This window comes from Heloderma suspectum, chromosome 1 (assembly GCF_057233095.1).
Source record: "Heloderma suspectum isolate Gila_16-S chromosome 1, 16-S_ref, whole genome shotgun sequence".
In the NCBI taxonomy this organism is placed as follows: Eukaryota; Metazoa; Chordata; class Lepidosauria; order Squamata; family Helodermatidae; genus Heloderma; species Heloderma suspectum.
Genome location: NC_139458.1, coordinates 319,353,048 through 319,379,611, shown reverse-complemented (window position 1 = coordinate 319,379,611; position 26,564 = coordinate 319,353,048). Strand labels below are relative to the sequence as shown.

The 26,564-nt window shown below is 39.3% G+C and overlaps 1 protein-coding gene across 1 annotated transcript in view; it reads right to left on the bottom strand.

Annotated features, from left to right (window-relative positions):
• The window catches only part of PRDM1 (PR/SET domain 1), a 28,565-nt gene extending 3,191 nt beyond the window's left edge, over positions 1–25,374 (bottom strand). The window contains exons 1-6 of the mRNA XM_084831301.1: positions 25,160–25,374; positions 23,398–23,646; positions 13,783–13,902; positions 9,242–9,494; positions 1,929–2,983; positions 337–465 (exon numbers count right to left, since the gene is read on the bottom strand). Coding sequence (XP_084687427.1) covers positions 337–465; positions 1,929–2,983; positions 9,242–9,494; positions 13,783–13,902; positions 23,398–23,580 — 1,740 coding nt within the window. The 5' untranslated portion in view covers positions 23,581–23,646; positions 25,160–25,374. The remainder of the gene's footprint in view (positions 1–336; positions 466–1,928; positions 2,984–9,241; positions 9,495–13,782; positions 13,903–23,397; positions 23,647–25,159) is intronic.
• Positions 25,375–26,564: the final 1,190 nt, after the last annotated feature.

Below are 26,564 nucleotides of genomic sequence, written 5' to 3'. Positions count from 1 at the left end.
TACCCACACACAGCTTTTAAAAATCACCCCCCCATATTTTAAAATCCATGATGAATAACATGTAGGATATGATTTATTGCAACAGCATGTCTTCCAGCCAAGGGTTAAGCACATTACCTAAAAAAGCATGCAACCAGAACTTGTTTGATGATTGTGCTGCAGCAGTTGCCACTACCAAAGAGAAATCCAGTTGTTTTTTAAAAAACTGAAAAGCATTTCATATCTTCAGCAGTGGAAACTGACATCAAACAATGCTCCATTGAGTTTTGCCTCATGTATGCAGAATCCATATTTGCAGCAAAGTCATGTTCTCATTCTATACAAATAACTATATACCTGGCACTCATGGGGCTTTTCTCCTGTGTGTACCAGATAGTGCTTTTGGAGGTGAGCGAGCTGAGTGAACCCTTTGTTGCAAGTAGTACATTTGAATGGTCTTTCTCCACTGTGTACTCGAAGGTGGACCTTTTAAGAAACAGAACATTTATTGTAGTGTCACAATAGCTAAAATAGTGAGTTACGTATTATCATTTACTCACTGAGTACCTAAAACACCAAGCATTGTAAAAAGTGATAGGAACAGAAGAGTTCAAATATATTGTTACTTAAAACTAGGGAAGGTTTTAAAAGCTGACCCCAAAGGTTTTTGTTTTGTTTTTTTAAATAGCAACTCAGCTCTTCTCCAAAGTTCTAGGGCAATTCTGTACTGATTACTGATGTTCAAAGAGAGACCATTTGTAGAAGTTAATCACGTCAGTGTTAGCGTATGCTAAAGCTACTCCCTTCCTGAAAGGCATTATCAATTCTAGTTATGTGCTGCTATTGTGGATTAGTACATGAGCATATCATGCTTTTCAAGACCACCATCAAATATTTTTGGGTGAGAATGGCATGTTTCTCAAGTGAATAAACACTTGATAAGCAAACAGTGCCTGTACTTTGCAACACTCTCCTTGCTATCATATGGGAGGCATCATCTGTCATGTGTTTTAGGTGCCTCCTAAAGACACAATTGTTTGAATAGGCTTTCACCAGCTCTTGGGTCTAGATTTTGTATTTTTTAGATGTTTTCTGCTGTTTTTATGGTTTTATTGTTCTTTTATTATTGTACTCCGCTTAGACATTGTTTTATGATAAGTGGTCTAGAAATTATGTTAAATAAATAAACAAGACTCAGCACTGCATAGTGGTTAAGAGTTTCTTGCCTCATCAGAGTTTCTTGATAAGAATCAGAGTTTCTTCACAGTGGTTAAGAGTTTCTTGCCTATACGGTTGCTGACTTCGCTGCAGTGATCAGCGCCGGTACAGGTGAGCTACACATCTGATGATGCTGACTCCAGCGGCCCTCTTGCAGTATGCTTCAGTAAGGTCCCACCCACACCCCTTTTCCTCCTCCTTAGTCACCACTCAGAGGTGGTAGTCTCTGTCTACATGCTCTACTTCTTCACCAGGAGCCACTGGCTATACAGATGCTTATCATCAGCATCACCATGCCACCTGTTTTCGCATATGAATGGTTAATCCCATGGATGCACTCATTTTCTGAGTGCAGTTATCAAAAACTCACACAGCAGAACAGGAAACCCTCAACGAGTGAAAGTGATAGGGTCACACCCACTTCATTTTATACCCAACTTGTTCAATTGCTGCAGGGAATTACAATTTGAACTATTTATGGAAAATAAACTATTGTTTGAGACTACCTGATTTTCAATTCTTTAAAGATGCAAATGCATAGGCATCACATGAAGGAAAAATGTATTACCTCGGTGTCAAGATAAATACTAAAACCTAGGTAGGTGACCAATCCCTAGAAGAAAACTGGTACTTTACCAAGTTAAACAAATACAATCCTTCCTAAAAAGATAATAACATCTGTTGTTATATGTGAGGGGATCTGTCTAGAAATGTTTCTTTTAAGGACCTACCTTCAGATTAGAGAGCTGTCCAAAGGTTTTGGAGCAGACATTGCATTCATACTTTATTTTACCATTCTGTTTCTTCAGTGGGTATGGAAGAGTTTTGTAACCAGTCATATTTCGCTTGCTCTTGATGAGATTCATGGCTTCTTCACTGCTGGTGGCAGCCAACACTGCTGAGGTAGGTTTAGGTTGCATTATGTGTTCTGAAGTGGCGGCTGTGCCTGCTGTGGGTGATCCACTGGTTGGGCTGCACGGCTTGTCTTTCATGCTGGCAGCGGCTCCTGTGATGGAGAAGGCACTGTTATGTGCAGGGATGAGAAAGTCCCGCGGATGGTCAGGTTGCAACAGCTGGCGGCTTCCATCGGATGGCAAGGAACTTGGAAGGGCAGAGGAGTGCAGCATTGGATTAGAGATCCTTCCTCCAGTGATTAGGCTGCTGCAAAAGGGATACATCCCTGGAAAGAGATTGAAATTGTTGATATTCATGCCATATGGCGGTAACAGAAATTTGGGATAGGGAAAGGCTTGTGAGAGGTGGCTTGAGGGTGCATATCCAGAATATGACCCTAATCCTTCTGAGTTATAAAGTCCATTCAAGTAAGGATAAGGTTCTCTGTGCTCTTGAGTCATAGAAGCTAGAGGTGAAACTGTAACTCCTGGGCTACTGTGAGGGCTTGAGCTTTTCAAACTTTGGTCTGGGCTACTTCTTGCTGAGGGACTTGGTGTAGGAGAAGACTGGATAGGTGAGTGGGCAATGTAACTAGGCCTCTCAATCCCATAAACTAGGGATGCTTGCAGGTAGTCCTCTGGAATGTGAGGTCGGATTGGGTAGACAATTCGAGGATAGAAAGGCCTTTCAGGGCTACAATTTTTTCTCAAGCTGTCCAAGTCTTTTTCTTGAGCATGTGGAGAAATGTGGCTATAGAACAAGTCCCTTCCTCTAGGATTACTGGAATCAGTTTTCAGGATTTCCTTCACACTGTGTTCTCTTCTGGGAACATTTTTCTGATAAAGTTCATCTTTGTCATTGATTTGCTGCTTTGGATTAACATGCCTTTGTGCTGAAATAAAAAAACAAGGACATGAATATTTCAACTCAGTATAAACACTTAGTTTATAACATTTTAAGAACACTTTACAGATTTAACTAAGTAAGGTACAGATAGCCAACCCTTGTCAAATAGAAACCTTTTGACATCACTTTGATCATTAGCCTCTGTCTTAAAACTGAGAGTCAATCTTAGGCATTTGCATTAGTAGAGTGACTAGCACCAGACTAAACTCAAGGGGAATAAAACCAGTAACTGCTTATTAAATACTGGATAATTATAATGAGCCAGACTGCAAGGAGGTCAAATCAGTCCATCCTAAAGGAAATCAACCCTGAGTGCTCATTGGAAGGACAGATAATGAAGCTGAAGCTCCAATATTTTGGCCACCTAATGCGAAGAGAAAACTCCCTGGAAAAGACCCTGATGCTGGGAAAGACTGAAGGCAAAAGGAGAAGGGGACGGCAGAGGATGAGATGGCTAGATAGCATCACGGATGCAATGAATATGAACTTGAGCACGCTCCGGGAGAGAGCGCAGGACAGGAAGGCCTGGCATGCTATGGTCCATGGGGTCACGAAGAGTCGGACACGACTGAACGACTGAACAACAACAACAAGTTGGTACACTCCTATTCTTTGGTTCCAGTCTCTACCTTCATCTCGGCTTTCTTGAATATGGGATTAAATTGTTAACAGAAAGCTTTATCTGCTTAAAAATGATAAAAAATAGCATCCAGTCACAAGGGAAATCCTTTGGAGAAAGCAAATTCTCAGAAATTCTTCTCATAGCAATAGTCTCTTTTCTTGGCCTCTAAACCAATCCCAGGTTTTGGTAATCTCTTCACAGACCATTCCATTGCATGTCATAACAGTAGTGACACAAGAACAGTCGTTCAACATGTGACACTTTTATAATCAAGTGGCTTTCACTTGTGTGAAAACCCACAGTTTTTATTCACCACTGCATGGCATAAATACAACGGCATAATTAAGCTACCAAGTTTAAATTATTTGCAAATGTTTGCAACATTTTGATGGGTTCAGACCAGTAGGTGGCATCCAATTAAGTCTTCCCAATGCTGGAACTGCTTCTGTAAGGGGAAAATGGAGGAGGTGATTCCCCCTCCCCTCTGCACCCTCGCCCATATCTGCTCTGGACAGTTGAGGGGCCCCCTGGAACAGATTTGGGTGTGTGCGCGGAGGGTGGGAGTAGGGAGAAGAGAGAGAGTCCCATCATACAAATGGACTTCCACTTGCACAGCACTGGACTTCACGGAATGATCTTGGATGCTGAGCAGTGTTAAACCTGTACACATATTGAGATTTCTGTGCATTTAGCACAAGATGAATATTTTAAAATTTTTAATTGTGTCTCTTTGGTATCCAAATTTCTTCAGTATGAAGTGCTATATTCTTTGGTAGCTCTGTAACTTCTTTAGCATTCCAATTAGTACTACACACTTTTTCTTAAAATCATTACATGAGGAACACACCTGTTGCTTCTTTTGTTGAATCAATTTATCAAAAGAAAATGGAATTTCCCCTTTCTTCTTCTTGGTGCTTGCACAATAAGCTTAATTTAATGTATCTCTATTTTACTCATGCCTTCATGTTTTACAGTAGAAATTGGTACACATACAAAATTTAGCATATATCTGCTTCTATCCTGTAACGTGTCAGGTGGCTACATAACTTTTTCCTACCACACATACATTGCTGAAATACTGTGGGATGTGATGACTGGGCTCAGCTCCCTGAAGTGTATTTCCGTGATATATATGTAGTGAGAAAACAAGACACGTAGCCTCTTCATATGCACCAGTTTTAATATGTGCCTGCTGCTTCTACTCTGATTTGTGAAGTGGTTCTTAGTCTTAAGGTTTAAAGAAAGGCAATTACGTTGTCTTCTCTTCCTTTTAAATCTTTAAATTACAGTAGTATCCTACTTTGACTTTTCTATTGACATTCATAAACCTGCATTTTTAGTATCCTAGGGAAACATCCATACCTTGGAAATGTCCAAAAAAACACAGTACACCTGATACACCGTACTTGTAGATAACAAAGCAGTCTTCTACATGCCTTTCTAAGGAGAGGGGATTTGGCTAGCCTAGTTCCCCCGACTGCCTCTGACAATCAAGTAACTCTCAAAATTCATCACTCTAAAATAGGGGTGTGTAGACTTTTTTCTGTTGAGGATCACATTCCTTCTGGGTGATCTGTCAGGGGCTGAATGTCGGCAGTGGGTGTGGCCAAAACCAGCAATGGATAGGGCCAGGACCAAAAGTCACCCCTTTTCTCTTTCAGTGTTTCTCTCTCTCCCCTTTCCTTCTCATATGGCAGGCTGCTGGTTCTTCCTGAAGGCAGCAGCCCAGAAGGAAGATCCAGAATAGTTGATGAAGGAGTGAGTGTGTGCGTGTGTGCGAGCATGTGCATGATTGATAGGTGTGAAGGCATCAGAAAAACAAATAAATCATACTCTATTATGCTCCTAGTTTTTAAGCACAATCTATCAGGAAGGTAAAATTGTCACTGTTGTGTTTTTTTAAAAAAGATAATTGGTGCAGGAAAAGGCAACATTGCTGGATAAGTTATCAAAACTTAGCACCTTACTACTGGCTCTCATACTGGCTCAGAAAAGTCCACAGAAAAGTCCAGCATTGGTTTCTACCAGGGATCAGATAAACAGTGTTCTTTGTTCCAATTTGCATAAATAAATAAGGAATATACTTATATTTAAGTTCTAAAATCAGCGTATTTTTCTCACAGATTACACCCAATCTGATAGACATTTACACCAGTGTAGCTTCACAGTAGCCAATGAGTCAACATAAGTATAAGTATGGTGAATCATGATCTCCCCAAATCTAGTTCGAAGAACCATCTCCTTTGTGGATCTCTTGTGAGCAGCCTGAGAGCTTTTATTTTAATTCTTTCCCCTGAGACCTTGAGAAGTAGCTGTGGGTGTGTAGAGTCATTTCTAGAGTAAATGCTGCTGAACATTTGGAGTGATGAATTTTAATAATGCTGATGCACATTTTTGTTCTAAATAATATTTTGTTAGAAAAAAGAGAACCTAGAAGTGCTGAGGTAAAAAAATTCCGCTGAAGCTGGGAATGGAGACTAATGTTTACTATTATATTACCTCATAGTTTATTTCTAAATGGGTCATGAATGTTCATAGCCAATTCTAAGTCCTCCACTATTATCTAGAAGAACCATGGTTGCCTTGGGTGACCTACTGCTGGTTATGGGAGAGCAAAGCCCATTCCACAGTGAACAAGAGGAAAGCCCTGATCACGCTTGTGTGTGTTCAGTTTTGTTGTTTTGTGGACCTTGTGGAAACACCAATTAGTTGCCTTGTGGTTAATTAGACTAACTTTACATTGTGATATTTCAAACTGGCTTCCAGACTAGCGTGGCAATGAACAGTAAACCTAGCACTGCTATTGTTCAGCATCTATTTATTTCAATGGTTATCATATTTGTATCCTGCCTCAGAGTGGCATTTTAGCCTCTCAACAACCCTATGAAGCAAGTTACAGAGACAGGGTAGGATCTAGAACTGTCATTCTGCCAGTGGAAGGATAGGCCTGGTGGAATGGGACTTCTCCTCCTCTCCTCCCCACTGCAGTCTCCCCAAAGTGCTTTCCAAATCTGCTCTGGAGGGTTGGGAACCTAGCAGCAGGTGGATCAGAACAAAAAGTCTATCTAGTCCAGCATCCTATTTTACACAGATACATCTGGGAAGTCCATACATGGAGCATGAAAGCAATAGTTCCTCTTGCTCTTGCCTCCCAGAGCCAGGCATATTCAGTGGTACATGGCCTTTGACTATGGGGATTCCATTTAGCTTTCATGACCAATAGCCAGTGATAACCCCTTGCTCTATGAATAAATTTATCTAATCCCTTTTTAAAACCATCTAAGCTAGTGGCCATCACCACATCTTGTGGCAGTGAATTCTATACATTAATTGCCCATTGTGAGACAAAGAACTCTCTTTTGTCTATCCCGAATTTACTGCCAATCAATTTTATTTCTAGTGTTACTAAGAAAAGGAGAAAAAAATCTTGCTATCCATAGTCTTCACAGCATGCATAATTTTATTAATATCTGACACATCTTGTAGCTGTCTTTCCCCCCCTAAATTACCCCCCCACCATACTTCAGTCTTTTCTCATAAGGAAAATGATCCAACCTGCAGATCATTTGGCTTGCCCTTTTCTATAACTTTTCCAGCTTTAAGATACTCTTTTGCAGATAAGACAAACCAGTATTCCAATATATCTGCACCACAGATTTATATAAAGGTGTTATGATACTGGCTGCCTCATTTCAAGGAACTGGAAAACTTGGATTTCTACATTAAGACCCAACACCCCAGTTATTTCACTGCAGTGGAGCTTGCATGGGATCTGTTTTATCACATTACACTATGACTTACTATATGCAGCTAGTAATGGGAAGATTGCTTCTCTTACCATTCTCTGAGCATGTTACTATTCATATCTATGTGGGGTTTTAAAAAAATGAATGTTTGAATCCCCCCTCCATTTTCATGGTCTGGGCAATCCCACATGGGTTCATACAGAAAACTGACATGGTGAATGGCTCTTTGACACAGAACAACTACTTTTGCTTCTCTGAATGGTTAGAATATCCTTTTCTTACCAGCAAGTCATTTACAAAACGAGAACGTACATATTGTCTGAGGATACATGCATAATCATCCAAATGCACTTTATATATCTACACATTTTATGGTCCTAGGATTTATTAGCTAAAGGATAAAGAACAGATGAAAAGGCGAGGGTGGATGGGAGGCAATGTGAAAAGTTGAAAATAGAAGAAGAAAATGGGAATGAGAAGACAGCAGTGGCCCAAAACACAAGTTGCACAATTTGTCACAAAACTTGAGATGGCAAAGAATTTGGAATCCCTCAATCAAATCTCCCATATTATCCAAACTACCAATGCTGGAATGTCAAACGCATTCAAAGGGGTTAGCATTTACTTTGAAGTTATGATCAAATTGGGCTGCTATCCTAATGCAGAGGTAAGACTCACCTGTGGCTATTGATTTCAATCAGTTTAGACACACCTAATTCACTGAGATAGCAGCTAATCCATTTCAGGGGCAGTAGCTATCAGGACACCCAGCTTACACCCCCGCCTCAAGTAAGGATACTATTCTAGAGTAAGAAGCTGACTGGGCTCGCAAATTAGGACAGTGTGCTCTGCTTCACCACCCCAATTGGCTTCCATACTAGCCATAGAGCAAGGTCAATGAGGGTTGTGGCCTGGACCATGAGGCCTGGTGGGCTCCTTTCAGAACATGGAACAGAGGTTCCCCATACCTGCTCTATGTCTAAAGCACTTTTGATACATTTCTTGAAAGTGTCCAAGAAACAATATTTTTAAACCTCCCTATGCAACTTGTCAATTGCTGAACGAAGAGGCTTGTCTTGGGGTTCAGCCTAAGGGTATTTGCACTTATCACTATAGTTCAGGGGTGGGGAAACTTTTTTGGCCCCAGCACCAAATTGGTTGTGGGCAAGTATGTTGGGGGCCTCATGCAAGGAATGGGTGGAACCAGACCCTAAAGTGGGCAGGACCACCACACTGCTGGCATGTGGCCCCAACATGACTATCCATACCTCATTAACTCACTCATATGTCACTCCTCCCCTGCAGCAATGAGGCTTTTAAAAAGCCTCCACTGGCACCACACTGCATTTTAAACTGAAATCATAAACTCATATTTCTTTCTTTTTAATCTTTTTATCCCTTTTCTAAAATCAGGGTTAGAAAACTTTTATTAATTTTTTGCTCGAACGTATCAGGACTGTATAAGCAGTTTTAAAGCTTCACAAGTGAAATAATACATGGATATGCGGATAGGCTGGTACAGGTACTTAAGCTTATGATGCCAAGCTGTGTTGCTTTTAATCAGGAAAATAACTTTTTCTAGTGCCTTCTTTGCAAATCTATTTTGACACTAGAGATTACTCCCTCATATAATTATGCACCTTATTATTAGACCCCACTAGCAAAGGACATATTGACTAGGTTCACATGATCATGGGGGTAAAAGAAGCCATCATGGCTTCTCCTCCCACCCCCATACATTCCCTGGTTGTTTACATAATCACCTATGCTGCAGGTTGGTGTGTCACAATGGCTTCTTTTACCCCCACGATCATGCAAAACCAGCCATTATTAGGATGCTTTCTGTGTGTGTGCGTGCGTGCTGTAATCAACTTACTGATATTCATCACCACCAGGTCTCCTGTGAAAGGATAGTTCAACCTCTCTGCAAAATCCCGGCAGTACCACACGAGCAATTCCTGCCCAGGGGGGATGGGTTTGATGGTATAAAAGTAGATGTCCATTCCATTCTGACAAGCAGCCAGGTTCTGCTCCTGAACAGAACGGGCTGGGTTTACATAACGCATCCAATTGCTCTTTTCCTCATTAAATCCATCAATGAAGCGGAGAAGCTCACCACCAGAATAGATCTGCAGAAAAGAGAAGAGATAGAAAGGTATAAATGGCAACAGCCTTTGTTTTTTTAAGACAATGAAATATACTAATGTATGGAAAGTCTTCCCTCCTATTTCCTTTTTCTCAAATAGGAGGCTCTCAAAAATACAAGAAATAGAACCAGGTTAAATATTTGTTCCAAATTAAATATGCTTTGTAACCTTTTTGACATTTATGTATTTAATGCTTAGTTTTGCTAGTAGCGTTCAACTTGAAAGCATATTGCTTGAAGTTAAACATTCAGTCTCTCTGCTTTAAGAGTCTGCTTTAGGATTGCTGATCAACAAGTGGGTGGTATGAACGACTTAAGGTCTGTGTACTTGTAATAATGTGGTGAGTCACATTTGTAAAGACTGATTAGTTTGGTTATGTCACAAGTTATCAAGTATTTTTCTTGTCACTTTTTTTCTCTATAGCCTCTGCACTTGCAGTTTCCTACCACCCCCACCCCAGGTTTTAAGCTTTGCAAATATCCCCCACCCTGAGTTCTAAAGTAACACTTATTCATACTTGGAATGCAGTCCTTTTATTCAAGGACTGGGTGGAGTTAAGGTGAACTTGGTATAACTAAGTGCACATCTGGAAGCAGGCCAGATTAAGACAGTAAGAGAAATACTTTCCTCTCTCAGTAGATATGTTCAAGAAAATATGACTGTACATCAGGTGGTAGAATAACAAATAATGTAGTGATTCAAGATACCCTTGTTTTCCAAAGTGCCTCTGAGATTATGAAAATCCTGACAAGCCTGTACTCATAGACTGTAGTGTAGAATGAACATTTTGTTATTCTCTGGGATAATTGCTTTCAGATTACCACTGAAAAAATGGCACATTAACTGGAACCCCAAAGGCTTTTTATAGTTTCCCAAATCATCATGATCAAATAGGAAACATTTATTTATATATTTTTCCTGCTTTGTTCCCAAGGGCTCTGGGCAAGTGGCAGTATACATCCTTGTTTCATTTTACTTTCATCAACTCCCCACCCCACATGAGGCAAGTTAGTTAGGTGATTTCCAGAATGCCACCCAGTAAAGTGTCATAGCTGAAAAAAAGATTTGAGTTCGGCTTTCCCATGTCCAAATGCACCATTTTCCCCTGTGCTTTTTTTTTTTTTTTTACATACATGTTCAATTTCATCTAAATGCTGTTTGATGTAAAAATCGACTGTGAAGTCATTAAAAAAAGCAGCAACAAAGCTGGCCTTTTAACACAGGCAGTAAACACCAGAATCACTTTCTTACTTCCTGTCATTTGAGGGCGAGGAAATACATGTGGCTTCATCAAAGAAGCTTGAGAGATTCTGCGGTGTTTTTGTTATGAGAAAGATGGAACAAAGCCTGAAGAATTATGCTCTCAAGAGGAGTTTGTTAGCTACGATTTGCAAATTTCCAGGAACTCAAAAGTTCCATTGCTGTGCACTTCTGTTGCATATAGAAGCTACTTTTCAACATTAGAGCAAGTGATTTCCAGTCATCTTTCCAAAGCTAATACGATTTACTATGTGCTTCTTCAAAACACACAAGCATGCCCCGCTGCAGTGAGATCTCATGACCTCATAAAACTTTATTTTGCCACCTCACCAGATTTCCATGTATCATAAGGAAGATAAAAATGTGCTGAGTCATACTGCAGCAATTACAAGAAATGACATCACCTTGGAGTTTGTACAGCATACTCATGCCTTCTCTTTTTAGAAGGTATAATTTAATTGGAACACATGCTTACATACAACAGATGTTCCTGTTCCTGCCAGCCAAATCAGGATGTCTTTTATATGACATGTGGGAAATGATATTCCACCATTTCCTTTGCATGTGCGAGACTGTTTTAAGGCCCTTGGGAAAGAACCATTTTTTACTTGAGGCTGCGTGAATCAAAAGAATCAACGCTAGTGTTTACTAAGACTTTTCAGAAGGTAAGTAATGCAAGCATGATGTCAGCTCTCTCACTATCTGGAATAATATCAAGTTAGGTAGTCAGGATTCTCTACAAAGACTTTCTGAATTATTTCAATGCTCTAAAACTAGTGCGAAAGCAAGTGTGCTTATGTTGTTCTGATGCGGATCTGAATATGCAATGGTTCATTATAAACTTCTGACAACAGAAGTCAGCTATTATATAACCCAGTGCAGAAAATGACACAAGTGCCATAAAATTAATCTTATTAAAGAAAAATTAAGGGCAAAGGAAAACAAATGAGGTCTATGTCACTCTTGTTTCTATAGTTTTTTAAAGATGTACATAGGAAAGCATGGATGAAATGGCTGCACGGTTTTATAATGACGTGCAATGTTGGAATATGAGGATAACACTCACATGAGACAGGGCAGTTTCTTATTGCCACTACCTAAAAGTTTAAGCTATGCAAATATCCTGCACCCCAAATCCTAAAGCAATACTTGTTCATAATTGGAATGCAGCCCTTTTGTTGAAGGGCTGGGTGGGGTAAGGCGAACAGCACTAGGTTAACTAGTGGAGATTTGGAAGGGGAGAAAGTTTTGACATTAGACACTTATGTATCTTGGCCATTTACTCTTTGAAGCCTCAAATATATCTTAAAGTCAAAAGTTAAGGAGATTACTATTTCTATGTACACATTTTTTTAAAAATTGCGAAGTCCTTTATCATATTTATTATACTATCCCTTGCAGCAAACCTGTGAAAGAGGCCATTATTACTCCTGTTTCAAAGAGGGGAAACTGAAGCTGAGAGAAGACGTCTTACCAAACACTTAATGTGGCCACAGTAGATGTAGGACTTGAATCCCCATCTGAGATCCTAGCCTAATCTCTATCCCACTGGAGCACCTGGCTCGCAAACATTAGAATCAGCCCTTAAAAGCACATCATATGATAAATGTGATGTAACAGCAGATATGTGCATGTAATGGCTGATTAGGCCATCTGTGGGTTATAGTGAATTTTGTAAGTACAAGACAGGAACATTAGGTTTAACTGAATAGCTTCAGAGCCCAATTATTCCAGTGTAAAAATTTAGGTCTGGTTCACATACATATACCTTTTGCATGTACTGGCACACAGGCCCAAATCCTGCTTATCCTCAACAGATGTATACACTTTTCTGGAATACTTGTACTGATGACAGCCAAACCACATGGTCACACTTGAATGCTCTGCCACACAGAAATGGAGATGACTAGGCAGCAACTCTTCTCTTTGACATGGTAGTATTCTGTGGGCAGATAATTCCTCCACTTGTGGTCTGATACGATAAGTCCAGAAAAAGCTTTATGGTGTGATCTAAGAATGTGTTTGAGTTTTATTTGTACAAAGAAACTCATAAATAATGTGATGCTGTATTACAGCTTACATAAGTATCTTTGAATATTTTATTTATGTGTTACATTTATACCTTAATCTTTTTTCCAAAGCTATTTTTAATGTCACAACAACCCCATAAAGTAAGTTAAATTGAGAGATAGTAACTTGCTCAAAACTATCCAGTAAGTGAGTTCCCAAGCCCAATATTAAGTGCCATTTTCCCTCTGTTCACCATTATTATGTAGGGGCATCCTGATACAGCAGGCTTGACAGCATTTTAGGAAGTGGCCCTAGTAATTTCTGTAATTAAAATTGGACACAAGATAACCACTCTATTGCAGTTGTTCAGAATTTCAAAAAGTAATTAGCATGCAATCCAGACAGCATGACTGACTGGGGAATGCTGGGAGTTGAAGGATGTTTTTCTGTCTAAACATGCATAGGATGCACACATAGTCATTTAATCAACTGCAGAGCAAGAGACAGAGCAATAGTTTTAGAAATGTTCTAGGGTAAGGGTCATATCAGCAGCAGATGAATTGGCACATGATTTTTTTTAATGGCTGGTGTTATACAGAAATGAAAATCAACAGGATTTTTTTAAAAATATGATCTTGCGTTATCTGTACATTAACCCATACTCATCTGTAATTCAGCTAGCGTAAGCCCCATTCAGGCATTCATCCACAGTGCATGGGGGAGGAAAACAAGGACATGCTTGCTGGATCAGCTTCTCTGTTACACCCCCATTGCCCATCCCAGCCACCTTCCATGCAATGGGGCAGGGGGAAGGGACAGTTGTAATCACAGCAGAAGTTGTAATCACATAAGAGAGAATTCCTGAATAAGAGTATATGGCTAGCTCCATCTCTACCTATTTCCACCACTCAAACAAATGTCAAAACAGATGTGTGGTGTATTTTCATTGGTGCTTATTTAGTGATGCATTTATATAAAGCCGTTTCATTTTCTTGCTTACCCGCCAGAAGTATTTTCTGTTTGCATCCTTAGGAACTGTATCATTAGTATAGATCTCACCAACCAGGGGTCCGAAGCGTGTTCCTTTGGGGATAATGTCTTTGCTTATGACTCCAATAACCTGAAAGGAGAAGATGACAATGTCAGACAATTTGAAGAATTTTATACACTCAAAAATACAGGTTAAAATACAGGTTAAAAGCTGCAGAAAAGAACATGATTCAAAAAGCAACTATACTTTGTTGGCCATTTATTCTACTATTGGGAACTGCAAAAGTTGAATAAGGTTTGTTTAGCTTAACTTGCTTTGTTTCTGTGATAAGATTTAGGTGCAGCAGTTTGGAATTCCATTTGGCTATGAATCACACAAGAAAGTGAAATGACGATTATCCAACTTTCAAAGGCTGATATACTATGAAGCTGGATTTTGGAGATGGGGAACCAAGGAAATTGAGAAACACTGATGACCAACAATCACACTGCCAACATTTTTACTGACTTTAAGTGAGTATTCCATGGAAGAAATGAACTGAGATAACTGGAATGTGATAGTGACTGTGAGACAATAATCACATGTAGAACTCCCATTATGGACAGCACACATTTTCGTGGGGAAATAAAGCTCAATGGAAGCAATAGACATAACCGGTCCATAGTAGAAGTAGAATCTACTTTTCTAACTACAAATAGATGTTTAGAATCCTTGTGCCCAGTGGGAACAGACAGAGCACCATCCAAAACTCAGTGTGATCTGAAACAGTAATTTGTGAAGTATGGTCAACTTGTAATCTTTGGATACAGACCTCTAACTTGCTTATTGTGGATTTGATCACAGAAATGTAGGGCTTGTGAATACTCTGGTAGGAACATATATAAAATATGCTGGCCCTTCAGCTTCCTCCTTGCCAGTAATTATATCATGGACCACAAATCAGGAATCAGTTCTCTATTTAGCAGAAAGGCATGCCTGCCGGTATCTCTTTACACAATGCTTAAAGGCTGGGGTTTTCCTCCCCCTCCTTTCGCCTCCGCCTCCACTAAGCCTGCTAAATTTTAATTTGCTCTAAATAATGTATAAACAACAGAGTAACTTAGTAAACCAGGAAACATGAATAAGGACTTTAAAAGACTGATGTCTGCAGCTTAAATGGAAAGTGGGGGATGAACAGAAGACGTTTGTTCCACAGACTTGGTAAACATTCATGTTAAAGCTAATGAGTCATGTTCTTCTCACACTATTGACTAGTTTCATTATGCCTGCCAAAATAATGAAAGGATACAATTGCATTATGGATCCATTGTACTTAACTCAGAAAATAAGCATATTAACAATAACAAAACATCACAGTACCTCCTCCCTTCACTCAAGTCTATTTATATTAGAGAGCTTAATTAGTGAGTATAACATATGCAAAATTTTGCAAAATTAACTAGATCATGTGCCATAGTAACCACTGTTATTTTTTAAACTGGAAGACTGGAGGCACATATTTTATTTTTTGTAAAGAATTAGTACTTCATAGGCAACAAAGGTGGAAAGATGTACCCCTCCCATCCTTGTAATCATCCACCACCTGGTTTCTGCAGAGTACCTTTAAGAATGAATAAAGGATGTTTTAGCTGCCCAAGTCTACAGGTAGCATTACTGGTCCAACCAAACTGTAGCTAGCCTGCCTGGCCCAGTGTGTTAACAGTTCTTTTGTGCTAAGACACACAAAATTAAATACTCAAGTCTAGCAGATAAACTCTTGAGGCCCTATCTCTAGCACAAACACATAATTTGTTAATTATACAAAGAATTCTTGGAATAGTAGTTGCATGATGTGCTGAGACTTCTCTGTTTGAAATCCTGCTCCCACTCTCTCCCCCTGCTCCGCCACCTGTGCCTCCTGCACAAAACTACAACTCCCAGGCTTCTCTTGGGAAATGTTACAACAAAAAAGTTACTAAAGCTACAACTCTCAGGCTTCTCTTGGGCTGTTAAACAAATTTAAGTTGGTGGAGTGGAAAAAACTCTTAATAGAACCACTACTAACAACTGAAGTCTAGGATTCTGCCTGCCATGAATCTGACTGGTGAGTTTGTGGCAACTGTTTCACATATGTTTTTTAAAGCTTAAAAAAACCAAACCAGTTGTGCGTCGAACAGGGACTTTCAAAAACAAGTAGGAACAAATAGGAGCATGCCCAATGGCTATGTTTATTTTTGTCACTCTTCACAGAGAGGTGAAAAAGGCAGATGTTCTTCTAGCTTTCCCCATCTACCTTCATTTACATTCTGTTAAACTTTCAAGAAAAGTTCACAGCTAGTATACAAAGTGTACTTGCAGTCTGACCGGAAGGTTTGTTTTTTGCTCCTACATAGTTATAAAACACACACACATCTTAGTTTTAATTCAGATGTATGCTGAAGTTTTCAGAACATCTAGGAATCAGTATTACTTGGAACTTGTCAAATAGAAAGTTAGGGGATTTTTGTACAATCATTCAAAGCATGCCCCAACAGTATTTTATTCTTTGTGCAAGGTGCTTTTGAAAATTATAATGTTATTTCTTATTACCATTAAGTACTGTGTATGAGTGTGTGGGAGGGGGGAATGGTTGGCGAACAGGTGGGCCATGCCTACCAGGGGCTGAAGGGTAGGGAGGATGAGGATGACGGAGGGAAATATTTGCCTCATTCAGCCATGTTGCTCTTATATCCTTGTCAGTTTCAACCATACTGCTTGGATTGCCGTGCTCTCTCCTGCTTGATGGATATACATTCTAACAATAATAAGAAAAAGTGCACAGCCTTCCCAATTTATTTATTTTTAAAATTCCACCATATAAAAGTTTCTCAACTGGCAGATTATTGTTGGAGAAGGAAAGGGAGAATGAGAGCACTAAAGGCAGGAGACACTGAGAGCAAGTTATGCTCACTTCATAGGCAATAATCAACAGGTGTCCCTGACAGTTTCACAACATTCCACAAGGCAGTCACAATAACACTGGATTTCCAGAGGGATAGCAGTGTTAGTCTGTTACAGAAAAAGCAATGAAGTGTCTTGTGGGACTGTAAAGACTAACGGATTTAGTATGGCATAAATTTTCATGGACTACAGGCCACTTTATAAAATGCATTAAGGGTTATCCCGAGTTACAGGTATTACAGCATGCACTTTCTGAAGAATCACCACACACTGTACTATGTGCAAATGGTCAACATTCATTGCATTAAGAACATCTTGTATGGAAAGGCCCCTCCTTAACTTGACTGGCTTCTGTGATACAATTATACCTTGGCACTTGCTGAAAACACCATATAACTCTATCACATGTGAGATAGTACCATAGTTCTGTAACCAGCAATTAATATTTTAACAAAATATTTTTAAAATGGTTATTTCTAAATAGTGTTTCCAGGGATTTAACCATGGTGCAAAAATAAGTTTCATTAAAACAGAAATTCTGAGTAATACTGAAGCTCTGTAGAAACCTTTTAGTCCAAACTAAGGAAGAAACTTTGGTTGAGATTCACAAGTAAAATCAGAATTATTAATATAATGGTGAATTGGCAGTATTTTATTACTATGCTTGTTTTAAGTAATCATAATGGCCTTAGGCTGTACACAAACTTCAGAAAAAAAATACTGCTACAAATAAAAAAGCAGAAATGGAACTTATGTAGGCCTTATTAGGCTGCTGAAATAAACTGATATTTCAAACTTGTCCACAAGGTGTCATTAAGGACACCTGCTTTGTAATGGTGGTGTACCAAGTTAGAAATGCTTAGTAATACAGTAAAAATTGATAAGTGCTCTTCTGAATGTTAAGCATGCCTCTTTAGCATATCTCATCTTTCAAATTCCCATGACAATCTTACTAAGGTTTTTAAAAGGGTTCCTACAAGTGATATGCTGAAATTATATGTATAATATGACTAAAATGATAAACGTAGCAGAAATTTTTTTCCTCTACAGTTGCAGCAATGTAGAAGTTTGTAATATTGACACACACAGTTCTATTTGTCCCATGGAAATATATACCCTAGAGTTATTAGTACAAATTCTCAGTGCTTGGAAGTTGCATGCTTGAAGTATATAAAGCCACAGTTCCATTGCACTGAAGGGTAATATTCTTGACTTCATTGCCAAGTGAGTTACATTTTCACTCAGTATGCAGTCATGACACTGACTTATCACAAGCTCTTGAAAGCCAGCCACCAGCATACAGGAAATGAAGGGAGCCTGCTGTTTCTTTACTATTAGAAGATAGCAGAATCTCAAGTATCCCAGTGTCCATTCTCATCAGACTTCTGTACTATTTTTACTGGTGTTTCAGGTATAGAAGTTACAGGATTGCTTCTCTGCTACTGTACTCTATTCAAGTGGTGCTGAAACACCAGAATGACTTGGATGAAGTTGATTATTACCTGGGTTGTTTCCAATCTGGTTTCAGGCCCAGTTTGGGGACAGAAACAGGATTGGTGAATGATTTAGACCAGGAACTGGACAGAGATAGTATGTCACTGTTAGTTCAGCTGGACTCCTCAGTGGCATTTGATATCATCAACCATGATATGCTTCTGAGATAGATACTGGTCTTGGGGTCACCTTTTTATGGTGGTTCTGGTTGATTATTCCCAGAAGGTGGTGCTGGGGGGCCACCATGGCCATTGGACTATGGGGTTCCTCAGGGCTCTGTTTTGTCCCCTATACTTTTTAGCATCTACATGAAGCCACTGGGAGAGAGATCATCTGGACTTTTGGGATTAGGTCTTATCCTTGTGTTGATGATATCCAACTCTTATCTCTTTTTTTGATTTCAGGGAGGCTGTGGAAATCCTGAATGGTTGCCTGGATGCAGTGAGCATTTGGTTGTGGATGAACAAACTGAGAATAAATACATAAAAGTTGGAGGTCTTGTTGGTCAATAATAGTCAAACCAACCTGGGTGTGGGAGTACAACTTATTCTGGATAGGGTTACACTTGCTCTGAGGAATCAGGTTCACAGCTTGAAGATGCTCTTAGCGATGTTCCTGGAAGGTCAGGTGGCAGCGGTAGGCAGGAGTGCCTTCGCCCCATTTCAGCTGGTGCAACAGATGGGCCCTTCCTGGGGAAGGAGTATCTAGCTGCAGTGATCCATGGCTTAATCACCTCTCATTTAGCTTACTGTAACATACTCTACAAGGGGCTGTCCTTGAAAACTGTTCAGAAATTACAGTTAGTGCAAAACCTGGCAGCCAGACTGTTATCTGATGTGTGCTTCATAGAACATACAACTATGGTATGGGCTTCACTGGCTTCCAGTTTCTTTCTGAGCCCAGTTCAAGGTGCTAGTTCTTACCTACACACCCTAAATGGCTTGGGGCAAGTACACCTGAAAGACTGCCTCTTCCTGTATTAATCTGCCCATAATCATCAGAGGCATTATGATATATCCCACCACCTACAGAGGTTAGTGGCTACATGAGGCAGGGCCTTTTCTTACAGAACTTCCTCATCAGTCCCCTTCTTTTCCTGTGTTTTGGATGGGCAGCGAAGACTGTACTGTTCGATCGAGCTTTTAATGGATTCAAATGTATATTGTTTATCCCAAAGAAGATACCCTCTCCTGTTTTTAGTTGGTTGTTCTGATGTATTTGTTTTATTATGTGTTATTATTGTTATTTTAGCTAATTTGTATATCGCCTTGATATATATTGGGTAGAAGGGCACTTTGTAAATATGCTAAATAAATAGATAGATAAAGGCCATTTAAAAAGTCAGCGCACTTGCCGAATCCAGGAAGAAAGCAACTGTTGGAACTGACCAGGGTCCTAATGAATTATTGCTGGAACAAAGCTACTGTATGCCTTCTATAAACACTTCAGTGAGCAGTTGAAAAGATTCAATACTCTCATGCTTCATCTGTCCCTACAGAAGCCACTTCCCAAGATGCTTTATGGGCATCGCTGACCTTTCTGCTATTTCACCACATTTGTCTCTGTCACTAGACTGTGTCATGGAGCACATCCTGACAAGCTGGAGCCTCTGGACAAGAAACAGTACTCCATAGTTTGCTGTGTTCCATTTTCTAAAAAAAATGGGACTGTGTGTACCTGATGGTTCCTTATTAGAAGGACAACTGCAGAAATAAACTTCATTAGGCACAGAATGGATGTAGTTAAACGTGCATGCTATTATGTCTTTTAGTGGGCACTAACATAATACCAAACAAATCAAAACTTAACAAAACAAGTAGGAACTGGATTGATGGCCAGGTGTTGGAGCAAGAATGATTTAATTTTAGCTGCCTGTTAATTTAACCTCCACTTCCCCAGCATTATCATGACGTCTTGTTCACTTAACTTTTTGTTTTGAACAATACACACTTTCATTCTTTTGTTTTTCTACAACACTGACTGAAAGAATGATGCAGTTGAAAAGAGGGCTTACATCCTATAATTTATTCTTTTTAAAAGGGCGGAGTGAGAGGAAATGTTTTCCTATTGTTTCCTTCTTACATTTACACAGCAACAGAGTTAGCAATCCTCTTTCATATGTAGAGAAGACTGTAAGCGCCAGATGTATAGCTCATGGGTCAACATATTATTTTGTTTAAACGTTTATATGGATTTTCTCTAAGCCACCTTGATCTTCCTGTTGACTGGAAGGATGGTTTATAAATTCTAAAAGAAACCCCACCCAAATATTGAAAGTCATGTGATTTCTTCTTAAGTGTAGCTTTAACTATGAGCAATGTGTTCTGCGTGGGGCTGCGTTTGAATACAGTTAGTACAAAGATATGTATGGAACACAACTTCTAAGTCTTAAATAGCTGCACTAGTTTCTTGGCCCAAGTCAATCCAGGTATTAAGATCCACATTGGAGGCCATTCTGTTGGTTCCTTCTGATGACCTTTGATAGGGCCTTCTCTATTGTGGAGGCCTGCATTAAGAATGGTCTCCCAAGAAGCCATGACAAGAGGCCTTTCTATTTGCCCAAGATTTTAGTGTTTATCAGGTCGGTTTGTTTTACCTGGCTGATGTTGTATTTTCACTATTTTATTGTATTTTTATTGTTGATGGTCATTTTAAATGATTTTTAAATGGAAAGCAATTTGGGAGGTTCACCTAAAAAGTGGTATAGAAATATTCTAAATAAATAAACATGATTATTATTTAGGAGTATTTACAAATCAATTGTCTATTCATGGCTAGTAGTTTATTAATTTCAGTTGAAATAAGTAGCTAAGCTGTGAACACTGAATCAAAGAGATGAACATAACATATAATGAATGTCCATTTATAGGTAATAAAGCCTCAAACAGTAAGAATAGGAATGAGTTGCTATAACGTGATGCCAACGCATTCTGTAAATATATAATAAAAAACAGCTCCTTAAAATAATCCACAAGGGCCAACCATGTGACATACTGAGGTGTCTTTTGCCTTTAGAATAAAAGGTGGGTTTGGGAATAACAAAGCATGAGAGGTCAACAAAAACATCGAGGCACACACTGGTGCATATACAAAACACAGAATTATCTCTAGGACCTTGAAATATTACTCTATATGGTCCTTCATGACAGCATTAATATTTCATAATATCTCATGTTTTTTCTCCATAAAAGCAGCTCACTGCTGGCATTATTAGATGTGATGACATTCGAGTAACCTCCCAAAAAATATTAGGAAAGAGTTCAGTTGTCAAAATCTACCAAAAATGTTAGGCCCACACACACTCAAAATGTTAAATTCTCCTTACAAACTCTCCTTTGTAAATCAGAATTGGATTTATCGAGTTATATTATTATGCTATATATGAAAAGGGAGTAAGTTTCTGTTCTCTTCTTCTAATCAGCTGAAATCCAGATGAGTGAAAATCACTGGATTCTGTCCTGGGACCTGGGTCAAAGATCACCTAGCCATGAGCCACTCACCACCTCTCGATCTCAGTCTCCCTCACCCCCCCCCAATCAAGTGGTAATTAATAGTACATACTATCATCATACAGATGTTGTCAAAGTGAATGATGTACAGATTGTAAAGCACACTTAGGTCTAAGAGCGCATATACAGATCTCCTTCTGCTCTCTTTTCAATTAGCAAACAACACTAGAATAACAAGCAAATGACAGATTTTCTCTGTCCAGATTCTTCCTTGTAAGGATCCAGATAAGTAACAATTTATGAGAAAGAACTGGAAACTTTGTAGTATCTTAAACCAAAATCATGGTTCAAAACAATCTCTGCAGTATTCCTACAGCAGTCTATAACATAAGAAAACACATTATACATACATATCCATGTTTGTCAACACCAAGGAAGCAAGTTCTTAGAACTTTGTCAGCCTGTCTGTGATGTGGCAATGAGGTTTAAACCAAACAAATGGTGCTACTCCAGCACAAAATTTGACATTAGCAAGTTGCTTCATCTTAGTTCATGCCCAGGCTAATCAGTCAAGTGTTAAGTATGTTTGTCACAGTATTACAGCTTCACCACCTAAGTCAGGGTACAGTATATACCAGGAACCTTTTAAAAGTTTCTAATCATTCAATCGGGAGACAGTATAAGCAAGCCCATAGACATAACTAGACTGTACAAATTTTCCAACAGCAGTGATAACAGGGTGCCCGGTTTATATCAGCTGAAGTTCTTGTCCTGTTTCTGCCTGCAACCTTTTTCATGCTACTTGTTTTAGAAGGATACTTTAATAACTAGAAAGGAATGAATTTACACCCTTCCTTAGCTCCATGGTCAGTTTATTTAGACACAGTAGCAGCACAGGTTATAGCTGTTCCACCACAAGTTGTAGGACAGAGACAAAAATGATGGGCTGTCCCTACCATTATTAGCCAGCTGAACATCACGCCTAGCTATAATAGCTACTCTATATGAAGGAATAAACAGGCAACCAATTGCTCATCCAGGCTAATTTTTTCCCAGCCCTTCTGAAACAACAACAAAGAATGTACCCACTCTAGGGACATGAACTGAAATATACCTGTGCGTCCAGCTACAAATAAAGCTGTACTGCCCTAGATAAACAAGTCACATAAGCACAAGTTACTGATTAAATGATCTGGCCATAATTTCATCCTCTCAGAACACCAAAAAATCTGACCAAAGGATACAAGAAACTACAAAAAATCCTCAATGTAATAATGCAAGAGAAAGCAACACATTTCAATACTAAGCTACTATACAACCACAGCATTTCACTGCCTGACCCAGAAGCACCTACAGAAAACATATCTAACATTATCTGTCCTTCAGATATGCATACTTAGAATGTCATGAAAAAGCTAGTTCTAAACTGGTTTGGGGTACAAGTTTTGAAATCATCAATAATACGTTGAACATCTTAAGTAATTTAGGAATATAATATAATGCACACTATAATATAGGAACATATAGATACATGCCAGTCCGGAAATGTTTGAACTTTTCTATGAAGGATATTGGAAATTAAAGCATTAATAGCTGGAGCACCCCCCGCCCTGCCAATCTCTTACATACCTCTAGGGATGAGCCTTAAAAATCGGTGGGGCCAAAGTATTAAAATGGCAGCAAGCAAAAGGACATGCCCACTTTCAAAAACAATGTGATCTGGCTACCAAGTTGTACTCATCCTTGGCAAACACATTCTTACCTCTTTGCAATTTCCTGCATATTTGAAAATCAAGTTCCTTGGCAAGGAAGACTCGGCCTGGGTGACAGTGCAACCCTCTGTGCTGGGCTCTGTGAGGTGATCGTTTACAATGTACGTACACTTGTCCTCAAATTCAGCCTCTGTCCATTGAGTCATGTCAGCGTCCTTCATGTCCATTTTCATTATCAACGTTGTCTTTTTCCTCAGTGGTCCGCGATTTAGAATATATGAGCTACACAGCGTGGCAGCCTGGAAAAGAAAACCTCATTTACTTCTCATTCTCTTCTCTTTATCTCCAGTAGTGTGACCTAAATGTCTGTATAGTGGGATACACACTGGTGGGATAGCAGAGAACAGCCTGGAATGCACTACACATTGAGCTGCCTTCCTTGAAGCTCAATGTTTTCAAGAGCTGAGGTTGGTAAAAGTAACAGTAAACAAAATGGGTGCGGGAGAGGGATGTACAAGTCCGGGGGCACCACCTGTGCACATCTCTTCTAGAACCCTTCCTCAATATCTGAATGGGGGGAGGGGGAATCTGTAAACTCAAGACTGTGTGCAAGAGAGCCTGTAGAAAAGCTGCCTTAGAAACCTGTCACAAACAAGGAAAGGAAAAGGAAGGAAATGCTGTCTGCGCCTGAATGAGCTAAAAATGGAAAGTGCAGGCTGGAAGAGCGGAACCCAGCCTTGCCTTTTCCAAATGGGGAAGGCTGAACTTTCCCACCAGCTTCCAACACACAAACAACTTTCAAAAACATCCCCCCTTCCCTGTATTGACATCCTCTGGCATGGAAAGGAGACTGTATCCTGCCAGCATCACTCCAGAAGCAGTCTGTTTCAAATAAGCAGAAATATTCACTTGGATTTTTTTTTTTAAAAAGGGCAGAACAGTGACTTATGGGCCACAAAGCACCTAGTTCAAACCTCAGCTACGTATTCATTAAATGGCAAGCTGCTTTCTCTAAGCCTCAGTTCCCCATCTACAGTATTGGCATAATGTTAATAATAGCTTACCTAAGAGGATTGTTGTAAATATTATCATTACTTATGACTGCATGTTCCACTCCCATTAATAAAAGAATATTACATTTTAAATAGGATAGAGTAGCAGTATTCTGTGAAAAAGTACTGATCTAAAATAACACACTTGCAACATTCAGCTTTACAGCTACCCCATCCCAGAATCAGAAAACCAATTTGTCCACTGAAAAAGTTAATGTTAACCTATCCTTTTGTTTTGTCTGGTATAAAGTTACTGGATTAAACTACAGCTTTTCCAGAACAAAGGCTTGAAGCTTCAGCATTGATCTACTAATCCTACCAAAGATTTTCATTTGCACTAGAATAACGTAGAGTCATATTTCCAACTCAAAATAAGTATTTTGCGCAAGGTAACGTGTTTGAAAGAACAAAGTCAGCTTAATTCCAGACTTCCTCACCCTATTTCACTTTTGAAGGTTCAACAATTCTTCATTTAGTGCTTATGGGCTTGACAAGAGCGATTCTCCATACCCTGGTACAATCTGAACAAGACTTAACACTTTGTAAGCTAGGACAGAGAAGTAATACTGAAACTCAGTGAACTGGCAGTTGCCATTAACAGTGAAAGAATTAATCATCATAAAAACAAGGTCCCTTGAACTTAAGAGAGAGGTTCCAAGGAAAAAGTTTTGCCATTTTCAACATCTTCAGTGCCATATTCATTCAAAAGAGTACTAAAAAAATCTGTTCTTCCAGATTCAGGAGAAAGAAAGTTGCTTACCAAGGTACAGTCCACAAATATTTCCAGCTGGCAGCCCGGCGTTTCAGGTAAGTCTCACACATATCTACAGAGTAAACATTTCTCCTGTCTTCCACTTGCCCAGTTAAAGCAATACTGACTCACACCTAGAGAGTTAATTCTTTTTGCTTGTGCCTCCCTCCCTCTCCCTCTCTCTACTGTCAGACAGGTGCTGCTGCACTTACTGCTTTAACTTCTTTGAAACACTGGAGGGCTGAATGTTATAATACTTTCAGTCTGTGTTAACCAAACAGATTCTTCCTTTCTCCTCCCTGTTTCAGGTTGCCTATTAGCCACTCATCTCTGATTTACTCACAGTGATGGCTGCCAACAGCAGGGGGGTGGGGCTATACCTTTAACTCACATAGACATTATCCAATGAAACTCTGATCCAGTCAGAAGGAATTTTTCCTTTCTGCAGATCACACCAATACAGATTTTCCTGTTAACACGTATGCCTGTTAACATTCTGCTGCCACCCAACATAATTTCCATATGAAGGGGAAGCACTTGGTGGTGTAAAATATTATATAATCTTGGTCTTTTAAAAACCCATTAGCCAGTACATGGAATTACAAGAGTTAGAAGAAAATAATGCAGTTATTTACTCTTTCCTTATTTCTATTTTGAAATTAGAACACTAAAAATTAAACAAAACCCTGCTTAAGATTTTTTAAAACATATTTAAACTGTATTGTTATCCAGTTTGATCAATGAGTAATTTTACATATCTTTCTTACAATTATCACCTCCCATCTCCGTGCAAGAACTATTTCCCTATTTTACATTACTATGGTATACATGAGTATTCAGAAGACCCATTGACTTACTTGGGACTTACTCCCAGGAAAGTGGGTATAGGACTGCCTTAATCTTGTTTGTGCTATTTTAAAACAGCAGCAGTTTAAAGAGGGAACAATAAAAGTAACTTTCCCTCTGCACATGCTTTTACAAAGAATGGCTCATATGCTAATATACTACGGCACAAAAAGCTTTTATTAGACATGATCATTTAAAGAACATATTGCTAATGAAAGAAGTGCTGGTGTATAGTAATTAGAGGGACATGTGCTCTTGCCATTTCTTTTTCCTTCTGTCCATGTTAGTGTGCTGCCTTGAAGGAAGGACATCCTGTGATGATGGCATACAATGTCCTGTTTGTTTATTATGAAGCACACAGACCTTGCATTCCTACTTCTCATTACCAAACAAACCAGATGCCTAACTTCCTTCAGTGGTCCTGGCCCTTCACTGAGGAATCCTTCATCTCACAACAGTTATGAGAATGCATAGCTCCATTTATAGTCACTCACAGTATTACAAACACCAGTCAGTTCACCAAAGGACAAGTCTCCTACTTTTCCTTTTTACATCACATCTGCAGACA